General features: G+C 34.9%; 1 protein-coding gene across 1 annotated transcript in view; it reads right to left on the bottom strand.

Annotated features, from left to right (window-relative positions):
• PQBP1 (poly-glutamine tract binding protein 1) overlaps nucleotides 1-18,625 on the bottom strand; it is a 98,299-nt gene that overhangs the window by 31,395 nt on the left and 48,279 nt on the right. The window contains exon 4 of the mRNA XM_090390717.1: nucleotides 14,527-14,603. Coding sequence (XP_090246843.1) covers nucleotides 14,527-14,603 — 77 coding nt within the window. The remainder of the gene's footprint in view (nucleotides 1-14,526; nucleotides 14,604-18,625) is intronic.

Here is an 18,625-nt window from a genome sequence, read left to right as displayed (position 1 = left end):
TAAGACTTATTTAAGAACAAGGCTTTAAAGTCTAGCATTAATAGCTATTGAAAATGACATATGTGAAAACTTAGACATTAAGAATATTATAGATAATTTTGTTAATATCAAAACTAGGAAATTTGAATTTTAATAAAATATTTTCAAGAACAAATGTGTAATTTAATTTCTTTCTTGTAAATTCTTTCCACATGATTATGACAAAAATAAAAATAAATAAATAAATTGCCATTTGTTTGGGGCACCCATTTCAGCTTGCAGGCGGGCGACATCCAGCCTAGTGCCTGCCCTGGCTATTGAACATAAAGATATTTAAGCGTAAATGGCTTAAATATCTTTCATTTATCTTCAGATCTTTCATTTCCCTTCTCAATCAAGAAGTTTGAATACTTCTTCTAGGCACGGCATGAATAATTTTGGAGATATTGTGTCACCCTGTCTTATACCTCTCTGTATTCCTACAGTAGAGATGTTTCCATTGAAATGAATTGCTGCTGTGACAATGATGTATGCTGATTTGATGGTTCTGATGTATGGCTCTTCCCACTTGTTGGTTTCGTAATGCTTTAAGTATTGCACAAGTTTTACGTGAATCAAAGACTTTCTCATAGTCAATAAAACCAAGACATAGTGGTAATTGACATTCATTACACCATTCAATAATCTACTGTACAACTTGAATATGGTCCATTATACTAAAGCCCCTTCGAAAGCCTGCCTGTTCTTTTGGTTGTGCTAGGTCTAGAGTTGCACAAAGCCTATGAGATAAGACTTCTGTAAACACTCTGTAAACCACTGTTAGTAGACTCATAGGTCAGTAGTTCGTCGTCTTCTACTCACCTTTTTTTATGTATCAGAATTAAGGTAGCCTTCTTCCATGTTGTTGGTACATCATTTTTCTTCAGGCATAAATTAAATAGTTTTGCTAAGAGTTTGTAGATTATTTCTCCACCTGTTTTTAGAAGTTCAGCTATAACTCCACCCTCACCTGCAGCTTTCCCATTTTGGAAGATTTGGATACTCCACATAACTTCTTCTAGTAGCATCTGTGGTACTTGAGCTGTTTCGTAGTTGTCTTCTTCATTTAATTCATCATCCTGATATAATATTGAGTAAAACTCAACTCTTTTTGCTATAGCATATCTATCTCTGGTGATGGTCCCATATTGTAGTTTGACTGCAACCATCAGTTTGTTGCTGTTCATCAATTGCTGTTTGGCTTTTTTGAGACTACAGTTGTTTTCAATTGTTTGTTGTATGAATTTACAATTTAATTTTCTTATTTCTTCTTTGATACGTATTCTGATCATTTTGCACAATTCAGTGTATTCATTTTTTTTTAAATGAAAAAAAAAAAAGTTGATTGTTTCATTTCTCTTCGTTTCTTCATAAGCTGTTTTGTTTCAGAGATTTTGTCTTGTTTCTTTTCTGTGGTACCAGCTATTTCAAGTGAGCATTGTAAAAGGTTTGAGGTAATAATGTCATTACTTTGTGATAGATCAGTGTTGCTGAATGAAGTGAAAATGGATGTGCAGAACCAGGGAAACTAGAACTACCAAGGAGGGGGGGGGAGTGGATATCCAGACATCAGTGAGACAGTTGAGTGTAAAAATGTATATAATGTACCTGAGCCAGCAATAAGGACAAAAAATGGGAATGGGATATTTAGAATAACGCATCAAGATAGGGGTGGGACAAAGGGAACGCTGCAATTCATGTATACTAATGCCAGGAGTATTAGGAACAAGAAGGAAGAATTTTTGGCCTTGATTGGCTCTTCCTGGCCACAGGTTATTGGCATTAGTGAAACATGGCTGACGGAAGATGATATAGTTAGTGGGATAGAATGTGTAGGTTATAGTATGTTTAGGAGGGACAGAGAGAATAAAATTGGGGGAGGGGTGTTATTGATGATAGCTGATGAACTGCAGCCAAGGAGAATTGACGTATTGCAGGATAGTGAAAGGAGCTCATTTGAGGCTATTTGGTGTGAGATTGATACTGGCAGAATAAAATATACAGTTGGGTGCTGCTATAGACCAGGTGATGGAATAGATGGTGGAGATGGTATGCATAAACAAATTGATGAAATGAGTGGAAGGAGGGTAATTATTATGGGGGATTTTAACTATGGTAACATTGATTGGAAGGAGGAGAGGACACATGTGAGGAAGGAAATGGATTTTATTCAATTATTAAGGGATAACTATCTGAAACAGCATGTAATTGAAAATACTAGGGGTGGTGAGAGTGCTTGACCTGGTAATAGTATCTGAGAATTTGACTGTAATGAATATGACCATGTTGCCACCTATTGGTGAGAATGATCATAAGGTCTTGACCTGGGAGGTGGCTAAAGGTGTGAAATTTGTGATTAAGACAGGGTATATGTGGAATTACAGTGCTGGCAAGTATGACAAGCTTAGGAGATTGCTTGGATCAGTGCCATGGCATGTACAACTGCAAGGGCTGGACGTCGATAGAGCATGGGAAGTGATCAAAGAGCATTTACAGGAGGTTATGGCTGATTGTATACCTAAGGTCCGAATAGTGAAACAAGGAGGGGTTAAATGGATGAATAACACCATTAAGCTTGAGCTGCAAAAAAAGAAACAACTATGGAGGGAATTTAAAGAAAGGGGTGACCTGCAGGCACACAAACGGTATAAAGTACAGGCCAGAAGGGTAACGAGTGTGGTAAAAACAGCAAAAGCCGATTATGAAAGGAAACTAGTGGTAAGACTTATACGTTGGTTAGACATAACTGGTAATTAATTTACGGAATTAACAACGCATATAAAGTAAATTAATTAAAGATAACTTTAATGAATCACTTCTATATTTGATGAAGTTCTCATTGGGCTGAAGTTCTTATAATGAAGGTCTCCCAAATTTGGGGCAGTTTCATGCACCCAAATTTGTTGAGGTTAGGAAAGTTTTTTAGAGCTGCTGAAGATTCTTTGAATAATCTTTCGTATTTAAACTTGCTGCGATGGATTATTTTTGTCTTCTTCCAACGAATTTTATGGTGGGTATCTAAGGCATGGTCTGCCAGCCCAGAGCGGCTGTACTGGTGAAACCGGATGTAGTCTTGGTGTTCTGAAATCCTGATATTTGTTGTTCTGCCTGTTTGGCCAAAGTAGGACAATTTGCAGCTGCAAGGGACCTGGTATACACCAGGTAGGTCTAGGGGGAGTGGTTGGTCTTTGGTAGAGCGGATAAGGGATGCCAACTTTTTATATGGTCTGTAACAGGAAGTAAGGTCATATTTCTTGAGGATATTAGTTATTTTTTCAGAGGTGCCCTGGATGTAGGGGATAGTGATAGACTTGGTGTAGTCTTTATTGTTGAGGGGGGGGGGGGGGGGGGTTGTGGTTTTCAGGTTTTAGTATTTTTTGGATTTTTTTGGGGTTATAGCCATTGGCTAAGAAAGTGTTGAGGATGTGGTTTAGTTCCATAGTCAGGGCCTTGTCATCTGAGCAGATTAATTTTGCCCTGTTATATAGTGTTTTTATCACCCCATATTGTTGTGAGGGAGGTGGTGGGATTGCTGGTGAATGTATCTGCCAGTGTGGGTGGGTTTTCTGTAAACAGAGAAAACCAAAGATCCATCAAGCTGGCAGGTGATTAAAGTGTCTAGGAAGGGGAGGGTGTTGTTTTCCTCTTTTTCTAAGGTGAACTGGACTCTGGGATGTTGGTTGTTTAAGTGTGTTAGGAAGGAGTGGAGTGATTCTGAGCCATGTGGCCAAATAGCAAACACATCATCCACATAACGAAGCCAAATATTGGGTTTTTGTGGGGCGGAGTTTAAGGCTTTTTCTTCAAATGTCTCCATAAAGAAATTGGCCAAGGGTGGGGAAAGTGGTGAACCCATGGCTGTCCCCTCTATCTGTTTGTAGAACTTTCCTTGCCAAACGAAATAGCCTGAGTTCATTGTGAACTGAAATAGGGCTGAGATATCGGGAGACCAACATCCCAGAGTCCAGTTCACCTTAGAAAAAGAGGAAAACAACACCCTCCCCTTCCTAGACACTTTAATCACCCGCCAGCTTGATGGATCTTTGGTTTTCTCTGTTTACAGAAAACCCACCCACACTGGCAGATACATTCACCAGCAATCCCCCCCCCCCTCACAACAATATGGGGTGATAAAAACACTATATAACAGGGCAAAATTAATCTGCTCAGATGACAAGGCCCTGACTATGGAACTAAACCACATCCTCAACACTTTCTTAGCCAATGGCTATAACCCCAAAAAAATCCAAAAAATACTAAAACCTGAAAACCACAAACCCCCCCCCCCCCTCAACAATAAAGACTACACCAAGTCTATCACTATCCCCTACATCCAGGGCACCTCTGAAAAAATAACTAATATCCTCAAGAAATATGACCTTACTTCCTGTTACAGACCATATAAAAAGTTGGCATCCCTTATCCGCTCTACCAAAGACCAACCACTCCCCCTAGACCTACCTGGTGTATACCAGGTCCCTTGCAGCTGCAAATTGTCCTACTTTGGCCAAACAGGCAGAACAACAAATATCAGGATTTCAGAATACCAAGACTACATCCGGTTTCACCAGTACAGCCGCTCTGGGCTGGCAGACCATGCCTTAGATACCCACCATAAAATTCGTTGGAAGAAGACAAAAATAATCCATCGCAGCAAGTTTAAATACGAAAGATTATTCAAAGAATCTTCAGCAGCTCTAAAAAACTTTCCTAACCTCAACAAATTTGGGAGACCTTCATTATGAGAACTTCAGCCCAACGGCCAAGACTACCAAATTAGCCCGCAAGAGGGCACCATTAGGACTTTAGGAACAAAATTAGTGTCTTAATTTCTTCCTCATTTGCTTTGTTAGTTCCTTTAGTGCACATACCATATCTTTATGTTCCTGAAGATGACAATGTGACATTGTCGAAATATAGAAGTGATTCATTAAAGTTATCTTTAATTAATTTACTTTATATGCGTTGTTAATTCCGTAAATTAATTACCAGAAAGGAAACTAGCTATGCAAGCAAAAGAGAATCCCAAACAGTTCTTTCAATATGCTGCAAGCAAGAAAAAAAACTGTACGTGGCAAAATGATTTTAAGGAATGACGATGATAAAGAGTTCACTGAACCAGTCGATATAGTGGAGTTACTGAGCGCGCACTTTGCAAAAGTATATCATCCAGGTGGTGACGTTGAAAAAATGAAGGAACCATTAGTTTATATGGGAATTGTGATGAATGAAGTGGAGGTGAATAGTCTATTACAGAACCTTAATGTGAATACATCTGTGGGATTGGATGGTATACCGGCACGGGTCTTGAATGAAGCGGCTAATGAATTATCAGTGCCCTTGACCATGTTGTTTAATCTGAGTCTCAGGTCTGGCTTAGTCCCGAAGGCATGGAAAGAGGGGAAAATAGTTTCACTGCATAAAGGAGGATCCAAGACTACGTTGCAAATTACCGACCGATCAGCATATCAGGAGTCGTTGTCAAGGTCTTGGAGAAAGTAGTCAAGGGAAAAATACAGGAATGGATTGATGAAAATGAGATACTGTACAGAGGACAGCATGGCATTGTGAAGGGTAGATCATGCCTCAGTAACTTGCTCAAGTTTTATAACAAGGTGACGGCTGAACTGGATAAGGGAAATGGGTTTACAGTGATACTGCTGGACCTGGCAAAGGCGTTTGACAGGATACCACATGGAATTCTAATCCGTAAACTACAACATATGGGAATGGATATAGGGTTGGTGAGATGGATAGCTGGGTGGTTGATGGAGAGATATCAAAGAGTAGTTTATTCAGGAGTAGAGTCCAAAAAACGGCCTGTGACTAGTGGTGTGCCACAGGGTTCTGTTCTTGGACCACTGCTGTTTAATCTGTTCATTAACGATATAGGGAAGGGTCTAAGTGGGACAGTTCATTTGTTCGCTGATGATGCAAAGTTGGGTAGGGCGATAGTGAATGCAGAAGATGTCAAAGTCTTGCAAGATGACTTAGATAGATTGGAGTTCTGGACTAAGGAGAATGGATGTCAATTTAATGCGACAAAATGTAAGGTTATGCATTTCGGAGTGAAAAGATTAGCAGCAGTATACCACATTGGTGGAACTGTACTCCAAGAGATTGATGAGGCCAGGGACTTGGGAGTGTTGGTGGATAGGGAGATGAAGTTTAGGGGGCACATTGCGAAAGTAGCTAAATCAGCTCATCAACTCACTTGGTTGTTGAAAAATACCTTGACGAGCAGAGAAAAACAAGTTATTGTACCTCTGTACCGAGCCCTGATAAGACCTCATCTTGACTACTGTGCCCAGATTTGGTCACCTCGGTTCCTTCTTGATGGGGAGGAGGTTGAGAGGATCCAGAGGCGAGTGACTAAGATGATAGCAGGTCTATGGAATGAACCATATGAGAACAGGTTGAAGATTTGTGGGTTGCAGAAACTAGTTGATAGGCGGAAAAGGGGAGATATGATTGAGACATTCAAATTGCTAAAAGGATTCTATAGGATTAATTCAGATGATATTTTTGAGATCAGGACTGGTGGTGGGAGAACTAGGGGACGCCCATGGAAGCTGGGCAAGAGTGTGGTTAGCAGGGGTGTTAGAGCTGGGTTCTTTACTTTTAGAGTGGTAAATGAGTGGAATAAGCTGCCAGAGTCTGTTGTGGGTGCTATGACAGTGAGCGAGTTCAAGGCAAGGTATGATAGATACCGTGAGAATGTTGAACAGCTGTGTGAGCATGATGTTTAGGGCCTCCCTAGGTGAGTCTAAGGACTCCTGGAGTAGCCCGTGGTAATAATAATAATAATAATTGTCATCTATAATAAGATGTTTAAATCTATTGTTAGTTTGTGTTGGAATATATCTTTTTTAATGTTGAGTTTGTGTACATCTATGTTTTGCTTTGATCTCTGATACATTTTTCTTCTTTCTTTTTGGCAGTTTATTTGGATTTTACTGCACACCATACGATGGTCACTTCCAATGTTGAAGGTGTTTATAACAGAGCAGTCTTGAAAGATGTTTTTCTTATTGCTGAGGATAAAGTCAATTTCACTAGTTTTTCCATTTGGACTTTTCCATGTCCACTTACTGTATGTTTTTTCTTGAAAAAGGAATTCATGATATACAGGTTTTCTTTTTCTCCAAATTCTATTAACCTTGCTCCTCTGTCATCTCTCATGCCATATCCAAAATTTCCCATTGAGCTTTCATCTGAATGTTATATATCAATTCTAGCATTCATGTCTCCCATTACAATTCTGAAATGATGTTTTCCTTTATTGTAGAGTTGGGATACATCATGATAGAAGGCTTCAATTTCTTTGTCAGTATGACTTATTGTTGGTGGTGTATAGACTTGGATGATCTTAAGAGTGTATCTTTTTGAGATTTGAACAAACAATACTTGCTATTCGATCAGATACACTGTCAAATTCTATTATGTTGTTCTTTTTGTTTTTGTTGATCAAGAATCCAACTCCACTGATTCTTTTCTTATCTTGGCCTCTATAATATAGTATTTCTCCATTTTTTAATTGAAGAATTTCTTCACCATTACGTCTAACTTCACACAGTTCAAGAATGTCCCATTTTAATCACTTTAGCTCTTCAGTTAGTTCAATTAGCTGTGCTTCACTGCTGCTCAGAGTCCTACAATTTAATGTTCCAAGGTCTACACACACACACACAGCCAGCTCAGTTTACGATGGTTCAATTTATGCCGATTCACAATAACGCCAGATGCCTGCACATGCTTTCTTACTGTAGCGTGGCCTGACTGAGAAACGACACTAGCAGGCACTCTAGAGTTTGAATATTTACTGAGCTACTAAGACGTATATGTATCAAACCTAGTTTTACTGTTGAATCTACCCAATTGTTCTATTTAATTTTTTTTTATATACATATTTAAATTTATAAATTACATACCATGTCTGATAAAAGAAGTGCAGAAAAGTTAGCAGAACTTGGTGTTAAGAAGGCGTGGAAATCAATCACACTTGAAAAGAAGATGGAGGTGATTCGAAGAATGGAAGATGGGCAGACATGTGTTAATGTTTGTAGAAGTATGAACTTACCTCCATCGACTGTTACTACAATTATGAAAAATGCAGGCAGAATAAAACAGTCTGTGCAACAATCTACAGCAGTACTAAATGCAAAACATGTAAGTTATAGATGTGTTAAACTTCATGAAAAAATGGAAAAATTATTATCATTATGGATGGATGACTTGAATCAGAAAAACATTCCTCTGACGCAGGCTGTTATAACTGAAAAAGCAAAAACAATTTTTGAGGAGCTTAAAAAGACAGATGGAGGCAAAGAAACATTTTTAGGAAGCAAAGGTTGTGTTACACCCTGATACCTTAAGAATATAGAATTCCCAGTTATCATGGTGTAACATGAAAATAAAATAAAACCACTGTATAAAAGCTAATAGATGAATTATTTAAAAGAAAGAAAAATATTCTTGCATCCAAGTAACATATATAACAAAAAAAAAAGTGTTTGTTGAACTAACTAATAAAAGAAGGAATATATTAGTGTTGTGATATAAAAAAAAAATTAGTTAAGTAAGACAGAAAGGATTAGTCATAAGAAATTGTATGTGAGAGGCTAGAGATTAAAATATTAAATAAATTCTTAAAAATTTGGAAGGGGGATTAATTTAGAGGCTAGCAAAAAAAAAAAAACAAAAACAATAGACTATCGGTCAGGGTCAATTCCCGAATTGAGACGTCGTCACGTGTGAGTCACGGGCTCGCCGACCAAAGGATGTTTGGCAGAAAAACGCCACCCTAATTGGTCGGTGAAGTCGAATCAAGTGAGGGGCGAAGAAAAGAAATTAAAGAAGGTGCCGTTAGGAGTCGAGGTATAAAAGGGTTAGAAACCTGCCCCAACAGGGCTTTTTCCTGGATAGTTTCTTCACGAGCTTCTTCGTATAGGTTTCACGTGGTTTTCCTGAGTGGCGGGATTGGAGTTATATCTCCATCGTCACAACAAGGAAACAAAAGTGAGCGGGATTTCGATTCCATATTTCCTATGATAAGAAACGAGGAATGCCATTTAGCTAAAGGAAAGAAAAGGTATTATCTATGTGTTTCATAATCCAGTGACAACTACGTAAAAAGGAAATCTGTAAAAGAAGTCTGTGTCCACGTGGTGAGTTTTACAGCCATTGTATAGATGATTCTAAAAGTGCCCTTAATTCAAGTACGAAAGGTTAAGATTGCGTAAGCACAGTTTATTGCCAAAAGAACTTAGGAGTGACAGATTATTAGAGAGATCATACCAGGAAAGAATAATCAGAAAAGGTAGAGGCCAATATAGAAAACTCAAGAGAGAAAGGTACTGTAAAAATCTCATGTTAACTGAAAATCGTCTGTAATTGTAATCATTATTCTATTACTGAACTGTTGAAGAGACTGAGGAAATTTATACTAGGACTTTAGTACATGACAGATTATAATGAAAGTATGCTTGTTAATATTAATATTATATAAGTAATTATGTGGCCTGAGAATTATGCATGTGTATTATAACGTATAGGAAAGTTTTAAATGTCAAGGTTATGTGTTAACACAGTAAAAGGATAATTTAATCTACATAGTTTTAAATCGTTAAATAGAGTGAGTTGATCACATATGTCCAGGTGCTACAGCATATAGTATATTCAGACTAATATAGGGTTAACTAAGGTGTTAATTAGATCTGGGATTACACATATAATTTTATGTGTTGAATTTGTTATGGCAGCATGATCGTAATACCCATATGAGATCATAACCAAATAACTTGTGATAAGCTAATGTTAATTTTGTAAATGTTTTCTTAGTATTGAATTGAATTATATTAGAAAGGTTTAATTATATTAGAATTGTACCATACTAATGAGTTTAATAAACCTTTGTTCATTGAATAAAACAGTTGTCTGGAATTGTTGCCCAATGCACCACTTGAAAAACGTACGAACCTAATCATGCTGGAAATTAATGTGTTAAGAAACGAGATAAAGTGTCACGACTGCAATATTGTTTCACATTCAGACATATTTTAGTACTTTTTCCTTGTTTTTGTATTTAATATCTCAAACTAAATGTCCCAAAAGGCACAATATAATATAAATATTAGGGACACTAAGGGGAGAAATAACTTAAATGTTTGTATTTTTGGGTGATATCTCGTGCATAGATAATAGTTGAACATAGATAAGCAGAATTTCTGTAATTGGAATAATAATCATAAATTGGGACACAACACTTGGTTCATGAGATTTAAGTCTCAAAGTAAGTGCCATAGTTCAAATTATGTAGTAAGGCGGCAAGTGCAGATGTTGCGGCAGCAGCTGCTTTTCCTAAAGAATTTCAAGACTGTGTAGAATAAGTAAGTTATCCTCCTGATCTCATTTTCAATGTTGATGAGACTGGGCTCTACTGGAAAAAAATTGCCATCACGCACCTTCATTTCCAGTAAAGAACGTTCTGCTCCAAGTTTTAAAGCTGAAAAAGATAGAGTTATGATTTTGTTGGGTGCAAATGTCTCTGGAACTTTGAAGTTTAAACCAATGTTGGTGTACCATTCACAGACACCACATGCCTTCAAGGGTCTAAAAGTCATGCTGCCAGTCTATTGGAAATGGAACAAGAAAGCACAAATTATTTTTGTCTTACCGTGCTTTGCTTCTGTAAAGAAAATGACCAGCCAAGGCATTGCTTCTCTTGGATAATGCCCCTGCACATCCTTAAAACCTTGCTGAAGTAAGAACACCATTGAATGTCAAGGTTGTTTACATGCTCCCAAACACAACATCACTTTTGCAACTGATGGATCAGGGGATTATATCAATCTTCAAAACCTATTACCTCCGTATAACATTTATGGAAATGATAGGAGTCTTGGACACTTCAGGAAAAACTATTAGACTACTGACTGTCATTCGATATTTTGAAGGGCATTAACAACATCAAGGCAGCTTGGAACGAAGTGTCAGCAAAGTGTTTAAAAGGAGCATGCCAAAAACTTCTTCCAGCATTTATGCACGACTTCGAGGAATTATGTTCCTCAAGAGGAGAATGTTATTGAAGACATTATCAAGCTTTCACGAGAGGTGGGATTGGATGATATTACAACTCAAGATGTGACAGAAGTCTTTGAGAGCCATGATAAACTGCTTTTCAATGAAGACTTAAAAGAATTAGCTGAACAATTAAGTCAACATCCAAAAGAGGAGAAAGAAAATGAAGAAGGTCCTCTGAGAGATATAAAAACGGTCGATTTACAGAGTATCCTTGCAAGCATAGAGACACTGACTGATGAACTCTGCGAAATGGACTATGATTGGGAATGGAGTGCAAACATAAAAAAAAGGAGTGTAATCGCATTTATTCGACCTTACACTGAACTCCTTAAAGAGAGAAAAAGAAAATCTAGGCAGTTAACACTAGATACTTTTTTTCAAAAAAAAAAAAAAAAAGCAGGTGATTCAAAACCAGAAACTTCAACATAAAAATATGTAATATCTTTACGAAGTTTCATATTTTTTGTATATAAGTTTTTGTTTTCGTTATTAATAATTTTATTTTAACAAATATATATGTATGTATTATCAAAGCTTTAAATATAATAATGTTACACATACTTCATGTGCATATTTTTTGATTGTGCAGAATGTAACTTTGTACCTCCCATTAAAATTGGGTTCGTTTTATGACGATTCGGTTTATGCCCTTTTTTTTTAGGAACGGAAGTGAGGCGTAAACCGAGGGCTGCCTGTGTATATGTATGTATATGTATATATATATATATATATATATATTCATTCGTTCATTTTGAAGGACATATTACAAAAAATATATTGTGGAAATTATTTTCATTCTAATTTCTGCACTTGTGTTAAACAATTATTTTAAAATATTCTGAAAAAAAATGCTATCAAGCAAAATTTATTGCAATAAATAAGGTTTGAACATTACTTTTTATTTTACTTTACACTACTATGATGTATGGAAATATGTTGTGTTGTTATGCTTACAGATTTAGATATACTGCTGCTGTTTGAGAACTCTTTCTGCTTTTATGAGCAAGATGTTAAATTGCATTACATTCTTATTTCAAGACTAATTTTAAAATATTGCAAAATTAATATTCAGTAGTATTTCAAATGAACTCACAGTTGAAAAATGAAACAAACTGTTATTATTATTGTTATTTGTAGAGTACTCATTTCAATAATAATAATAATGTTGTTTTTTTACCATTGCAAAATAACATTTTGTAGGTGGGATAACATAAATAAATAAATATATATATATGATGAAATTATCTGAGACGTGTCTATATGCAATATTATCTATAAAGCAAAACCGCATCGTTCAGGCAATCTATGGAAATATCTATGGAAAGTCGACAGCCATTTTTTTTTATTTTTTTAAATATTTCAAATAATTATTGTGAATGAAGTTCTTCGAGAACAATAAAATGCATTGTCGACAAAGTGATTAAGCAAAATTAGCACAAAAAATTAAAAATGACATTGGTTCTCCAAAGAGATGCAATATTTAAGTGAAGAAAGTATGCAAGGATCTCTTATTTGTTCTGGCATTAAAAATTATACAATAAAATTAGAAAACAAAAATTAAAATAATGTCTATATTTTTAGTCTATCCAATATAACTAAAAGTCCAGTTACTCAGTGTAGAGCTAGTAACTGTGTTTCTTGTTATAGGCAACTGAGACGCAGCTATGATCGTGAGATAATCTAAGTATTCTCTTCAGTGTGAAAGATTATCGCACCTTCTAATTGACATGACAGCCAAACTGCACTTCTTATCTGTGTTCTTTCAACAGACAGCATGCACTGTATCCAGATTTTGCTGGACATATATAGACATCCTGGCCAGTTGCGAGGTTAATATATGTATTTTTCAAAGTACACAATTTTACATAAAAATGTTTTGATTTTTTAATCTCTAAATTTTAAGTACATTTAAAAAAAAGTAAGGGGAGCTCAACTTAAAATTGCATCAGAGCACCAGTACCCCTAGAGCCGACACTGATCACCAATGCTTTCAGATCTTGCACTTGGTTAATGGCATGAAAAAAAAAAAAAACACACACACATTCAAGACAGTACAATGAAAGTGAATTATTATAGTATCATTTCCAATAGGAATGAGATATTTTGCTTTTGATACTTTCATGAACTGGAAGCGACAAATGTTCTATTTAAAACATGAAAATCAAACAGAAGAAAGTTTTGAAAAGAAACTTTTATTCAAAAGCAAATTCAAAATGTACTATCTGCCATATAAAAAGATCCTTATTACAGTAAATCTTGCATTTATATTGAGGATACTGACAGTTTTAGGAATATTCCAAAAATAAGTCATACTTCCCTTCTTTTTATGGACAAAAATGCAATCATATCAATGACTTCCAAAGAAACAGGCAAACTAGTCAGAAGAATACATGCAACTAACAGACATAATGCCCTTGCCTCATTTTGCCACAATTTTATACAACATAATCCAGCAGTACCGTCGACAGGATGTAACATAGAGGCAGCTTGCCTCATGGCACGGCTTAATAAGGGTGCTCGTTCTGCCATATTGCAGTAGATGCTGTGTGGAAAGAAGTTTTTAAAGCTTAAATAGATTAAAAATTATTTGCAAACAGCAATGACCCAAGAAAGATTGGTTGGTCTAGCAACTATATCGACAGAGGCAGACATAGCTCATATTTTAAATTTAGAAGAGCTTATAAAGTTTTATTGTGCAATATTCCCGTAGAGCAAACATTTCATTAATATTATTATGTAATCGTTTTGCATTAATGTTTCTCTTGTAATAAAAACAAAATAGCAATTGGAGATTTTCTTATCTTATATTTTTGTCTTATAATCCATCCATCAGGGGCGATATTTAATTGTTTGCCTCAGGGCGTGATCTAATCTGGCGACGGCCCTGAATCCAATCCAACAATTTATTTCTTTGATAAGAAAAAAAAATTCTCTTATGTGGGCTAAAAATCAAATTAAGACTAGAATTAGCTAAAGAAATGCCCAGAAAACTTCACTACTTCAGTGACCACAATTAAACTTATGTTTTTCTTCTACAATTATATAATAGAAGTTGCCACAAGGATATGCAGAGATATTTAAATTGATTTTGCAGAACTAAAGACTGTATGAATGAGTTACTGAGAACTATCACTGAATAAAACATATAAGTTTTAAAAGAGGTATGCCGTGAGTAGACATAGATAGAAAATTAATAACGGAAAAAACTCACGTACAAAGATTATTTAATAGTATAATTTTCATCTGTGTGTCACAGGCATCTTCAGTACATTAAGCTCAAATTAAACAATAACTGACAATTCCAAAATTTTTGGAATTGTCAGTTATTGGTTAAACACAAAGGATATTATATCAACCATGCTTATATCCTTTGTGTTTAACCAATATATCATTTTTTTTTCAATTCAAAAATTCTTAATATCTTACACTTTCACTCTGTTCATCTCCATGCTCTTCTTCATCCATTTCTTCTCCATCATCAATGTATGTTTCTTTCATCAAAGCTAAAAGTATATATTATATTTAATTAGAAAAATTATTTTATGTGTTCAATTTCTATCAGAATATAAGATGTGATATTTTTTCATGGCTATTTCTGCATATGACAAATAATTATCAAGTTCAAAAAGGTATTTGTTAACACATAATGTAGAGTTGTATTTTTAAACTTCCGAAAGCAAACACACAAGAAGTGATTCATGTCACAAATGTAGCAATAAAATATATGAATATGTTCTGCTATATATGTGGTTTTTGTAGTATTTCAAGAAATAAACATGAGAACTGGTCTGTTCTTCTTTAGCCTCTTTCCATCCACTACTGGATATAGGCCTCCCGTTAACTTTCCAGTTTCTGTCTGTCTTTAGTGAATGCCCAGCATCTCATGTCAAACCTTTGTAGATCATCCCTCCATCCTGTTCTTTGGTGACGTTTCTTTCTCTTGGTATACATTCAGTGCTTAATTTTGTCCACCTTTCATCTAGCAATCTACTAATATGGCCAGTCCCCATCTTAATTTACATGTTTTACAACACTTCATAATGTCTTCTACTCCGGTCATCTAATTCTCTCCCTTTTTTGTAATGTGGGACATTCTTCTCCCCAAGGCTCTTTGATCCACACATAACCTGTCTTACTGTTTTTTTTAGTCATTGCCCATATCTCATTTCCATAGGGAAACGTCGGAATAATTCATGTATTAAGGCGCTTTCTTTTTAGGCATCCAGGTAAATCTCGTACCACATAATTGTTATACTGCCACAATGCTTTGTTTCCTTGTGTGATTCTTCAACTTATTTCTTTATCTTGTTTTTCCTAAAAACCAACTAATTGACCAAGATAAATATTGTCCTTCACAATTTCAATATGATTCTGTTAATTTTAGTTTGATTTGATCAGAATTTATCATCACTTTAGTTATATTAACCTCCCTACTGTCCGAGTGGATGAAATAGTGAGACCAAATTGCACTTCTTATCCATGTTATTCAATGGGTGTTACAGATTCGTATCCAGATTTAGCTGGATGGCTATAGACTTCATGGCTGGTTTGGGTGTTAATAACCTTTAAACCTTTTTTTTTTTTCTCCTACTTTCTCTGTCAAGGTCATTCAGCATTTCCTGAACTGCTAATTCCATAGTTTTCCCATGAAACATTCTTAAAGACCTCTTTTTCCAAGATCAATTCTTTTTTTTTTTTTTTAGAAGAACTGGACTGTTACAGTGATATAAATAATAATGTGGTAAAAGGGATCATTAACTTTTTTATAATTAATTTAATTAATGAAATCTCAGGCTGATACAAATATATTACTCTACACAATAAGTAATGCTGTATTATTCTTATAAAACATTCTATGTTTCATCTGAAGAATCTCACACAAAAAAAAAATATGATCATTCAAGTACGTTCTACTGAAAGTTATTTTTTCTAATGTAGTAACATTTTCTTTTTTTCTGATGCTACAAAAACTCTTTTTAATGGATTGGTGTCTGCTTTAATAAAGCTTTGCTTACAGCATAATGGTAAGATTTATGATAACTGCATCATCAATTTCATAATAAGCTCATACAGCTCTGAGAAACATACTACTGAAATTTGGCTGCCTAAGCACTGTCCAAGATATAGAAAACAATTCTCCAGCACAACCACCATAGGACCAACAATATTTGCATAGGTTTTAGAGTGAGAACACAGTGTCTCTAGGACATCACATCCAACTTCTTGATCAATTCAATCTTGCAAACTATTTCTCTGTCTAAGGTGGAAATAAAATCTCAAATTAAAACACACTGGATTTATAATTCAATAATTTTTTTTTTTTGATAATCTCAGTGCAAGAATTTTTATTCCACTAAATCTTAAAATAAAATAGTGATCATATGCTCAGCCACTAAATAAATGCTACATACTGATTTAAGTAGAAAGTACTGTGAAACTTGTGATGTTAATAAAATAAGTTAGTTTAAGTCTGGTAGGTAGAAATGATTAAGTCTGTAGCAAGTGCAACTTGGACTTGTGTCACTACATAACAAAAAAAAGGATGTAAGTTAATATAATTGTGATCAACTATTAGATCAGCAATTACCAATCAATAAACCTTGACAACTGATAAGAAAAAAAAAAATGAAAAAAAATATGAAAATAAGAATCTCCTGACTGACAAACACATCTTTATCTCATAAAAAATATGATTTCAAAATTTTTTATTATTGCTATTTTACTGAAAATAAAGCAGGCAAAAGATTAAAAATAACGTTTTGATTTATTCAAAAATCAAAATTTGTAGAAATGTGCATAGCAGTTTAACCTACATTAAGATTCTTTACTTAAACACCATTTTTACCAAAAGGGAGAACATGGAGAGGAGGTGGGAGATAAATATACACAATTCTTGGTGAACCATGAAAATATGTTCAATTAACCAGATTATGAGATGATGAACTCTGAGAACCCCTGATTTAGAGTGCATGCTTTATTCAAAAATAACAAATAATAATAACTGAGGTAGGTAAACTGTTAAAGAAAATAATCTTTGCAGATAATGAATGATATAGATATGTTTTACTGCCCCTTAATATATAACCCTTCGGTGACATAAAGGATCAGGTAAGCAAATCATAGTACACTAGTTCACATTTACACCTTGGGCTTGTCCTAAACTTATAATATGTAGATACCTATGAACCTAGATACATCTGCAATTAGGGATGGCATAAATCATAATTGCTTCTTTTAAATAGGAACAATATTTTTGGGGAAAAAAATTTGCATTTATAAAAAAAATAAACCCATTGATCCACTTTCATGACACATTCTGTAAATTTGTTATAATATCTTTAAATTTTAATTTACAATAGAAAACTTTAAACCAAAACTTTTCCATTATGTTAATATTTAAAAATATTTCTTAAACCAGTGGTTCTCAACCTTTTATGCTCCATGTACCCCCCCCCCCAGAAATGTGTATGCAACTTGCGTAACTCTTGTATAGATAGATAAAACTATAGTTATAGTATAACAATGGGAATAAAATAAAACCTATATATATGCACTTTAAATTTTGTATTCATAAATTACATATATCAATAAACACTTTAGAAACACGTTCATTTAACTTCACAGTAAACTGAAACTAAAAATAACTTTAAGGACAGCAAGTGAAATAAATCACAACAAATACACGAGCAGTAAGAAGGTACATTCACTCACTTGGAATGGATGCTTTGACTGGGCGATCAGCTGTTCAGATAGGTTCAGCTCTCGGGTAAGGAAGGGGGAGGGAGGATTAACAAACGTGTATAGACATGAACTATAGCAATGTGCTCCATCACTCAGTTCTCAGAAAGTAATCAGTATTAGTGTTGCCAACTTAGCAACTTTTGAGCTCTCATGGGGTACTCAAAAATTTTACCACGTGCCCCCAAGGGGTATGCATACCGTAAATTGATAACCCTATATTAAACTATAATCCTTGAAATACAAAATGCTGAAAAAGAAAACTTTCCCATAAAAAAAATACTCAAAAAATCAAGGTGCCAAGAGGAAAGCTGTTCAAAACATTCCAGTTATATGGTGTAAATGGGACATTATATCAAACAATACATAATCTCTTATTTGAGTTGTAAATCAGCAGTTAAAATTGAAGGAGGTACAGGAAGACAGTCTGATGCTAAGTCAGGTATGCAACAAGAATGTACATTATCTCCGCTGTGATTCATCATCTATATGGATCACATTATGAAGTAAAGCAGTATTAAACCCGATATCAAAATTGGTGATGTTAATGTCAGCTCTTTACTTTATGCAGATGATGTTATATTTCTAAATAAATCCAGAACAACTCTGCAGGATTCCCTGACCAAATTGAATAACTGCTATAATAAATTTGGTATGAAAATCAGCATTTAAAAGACAAAGACGACAATGAAAATAGGGAGAAACATTGAAAACATCAATTGTATCCTGAACAGAGAACAAGGAAAACATTTCAGCTATTCAGGCACAAATTTTAGTGAAGAAGGCA

Source organism: Typopeltis vanoorti, chromosome 3 (assembly GCF_054136105.1).
Source record: "Typopeltis vanoorti isolate ZY-2024b chromosome 3, IOZ_Tvanoo_1.0, whole genome shotgun sequence".
NCBI lineage: Eukaryota > Metazoa > Arthropoda > Arachnida > Uropygi > Thelyphonidae > Typopeltis > Typopeltis vanoorti.
Note: the sequence above shows the minus strand (reverse complement) of the source record. Positions and strands in the feature narration are given on the sequence as shown.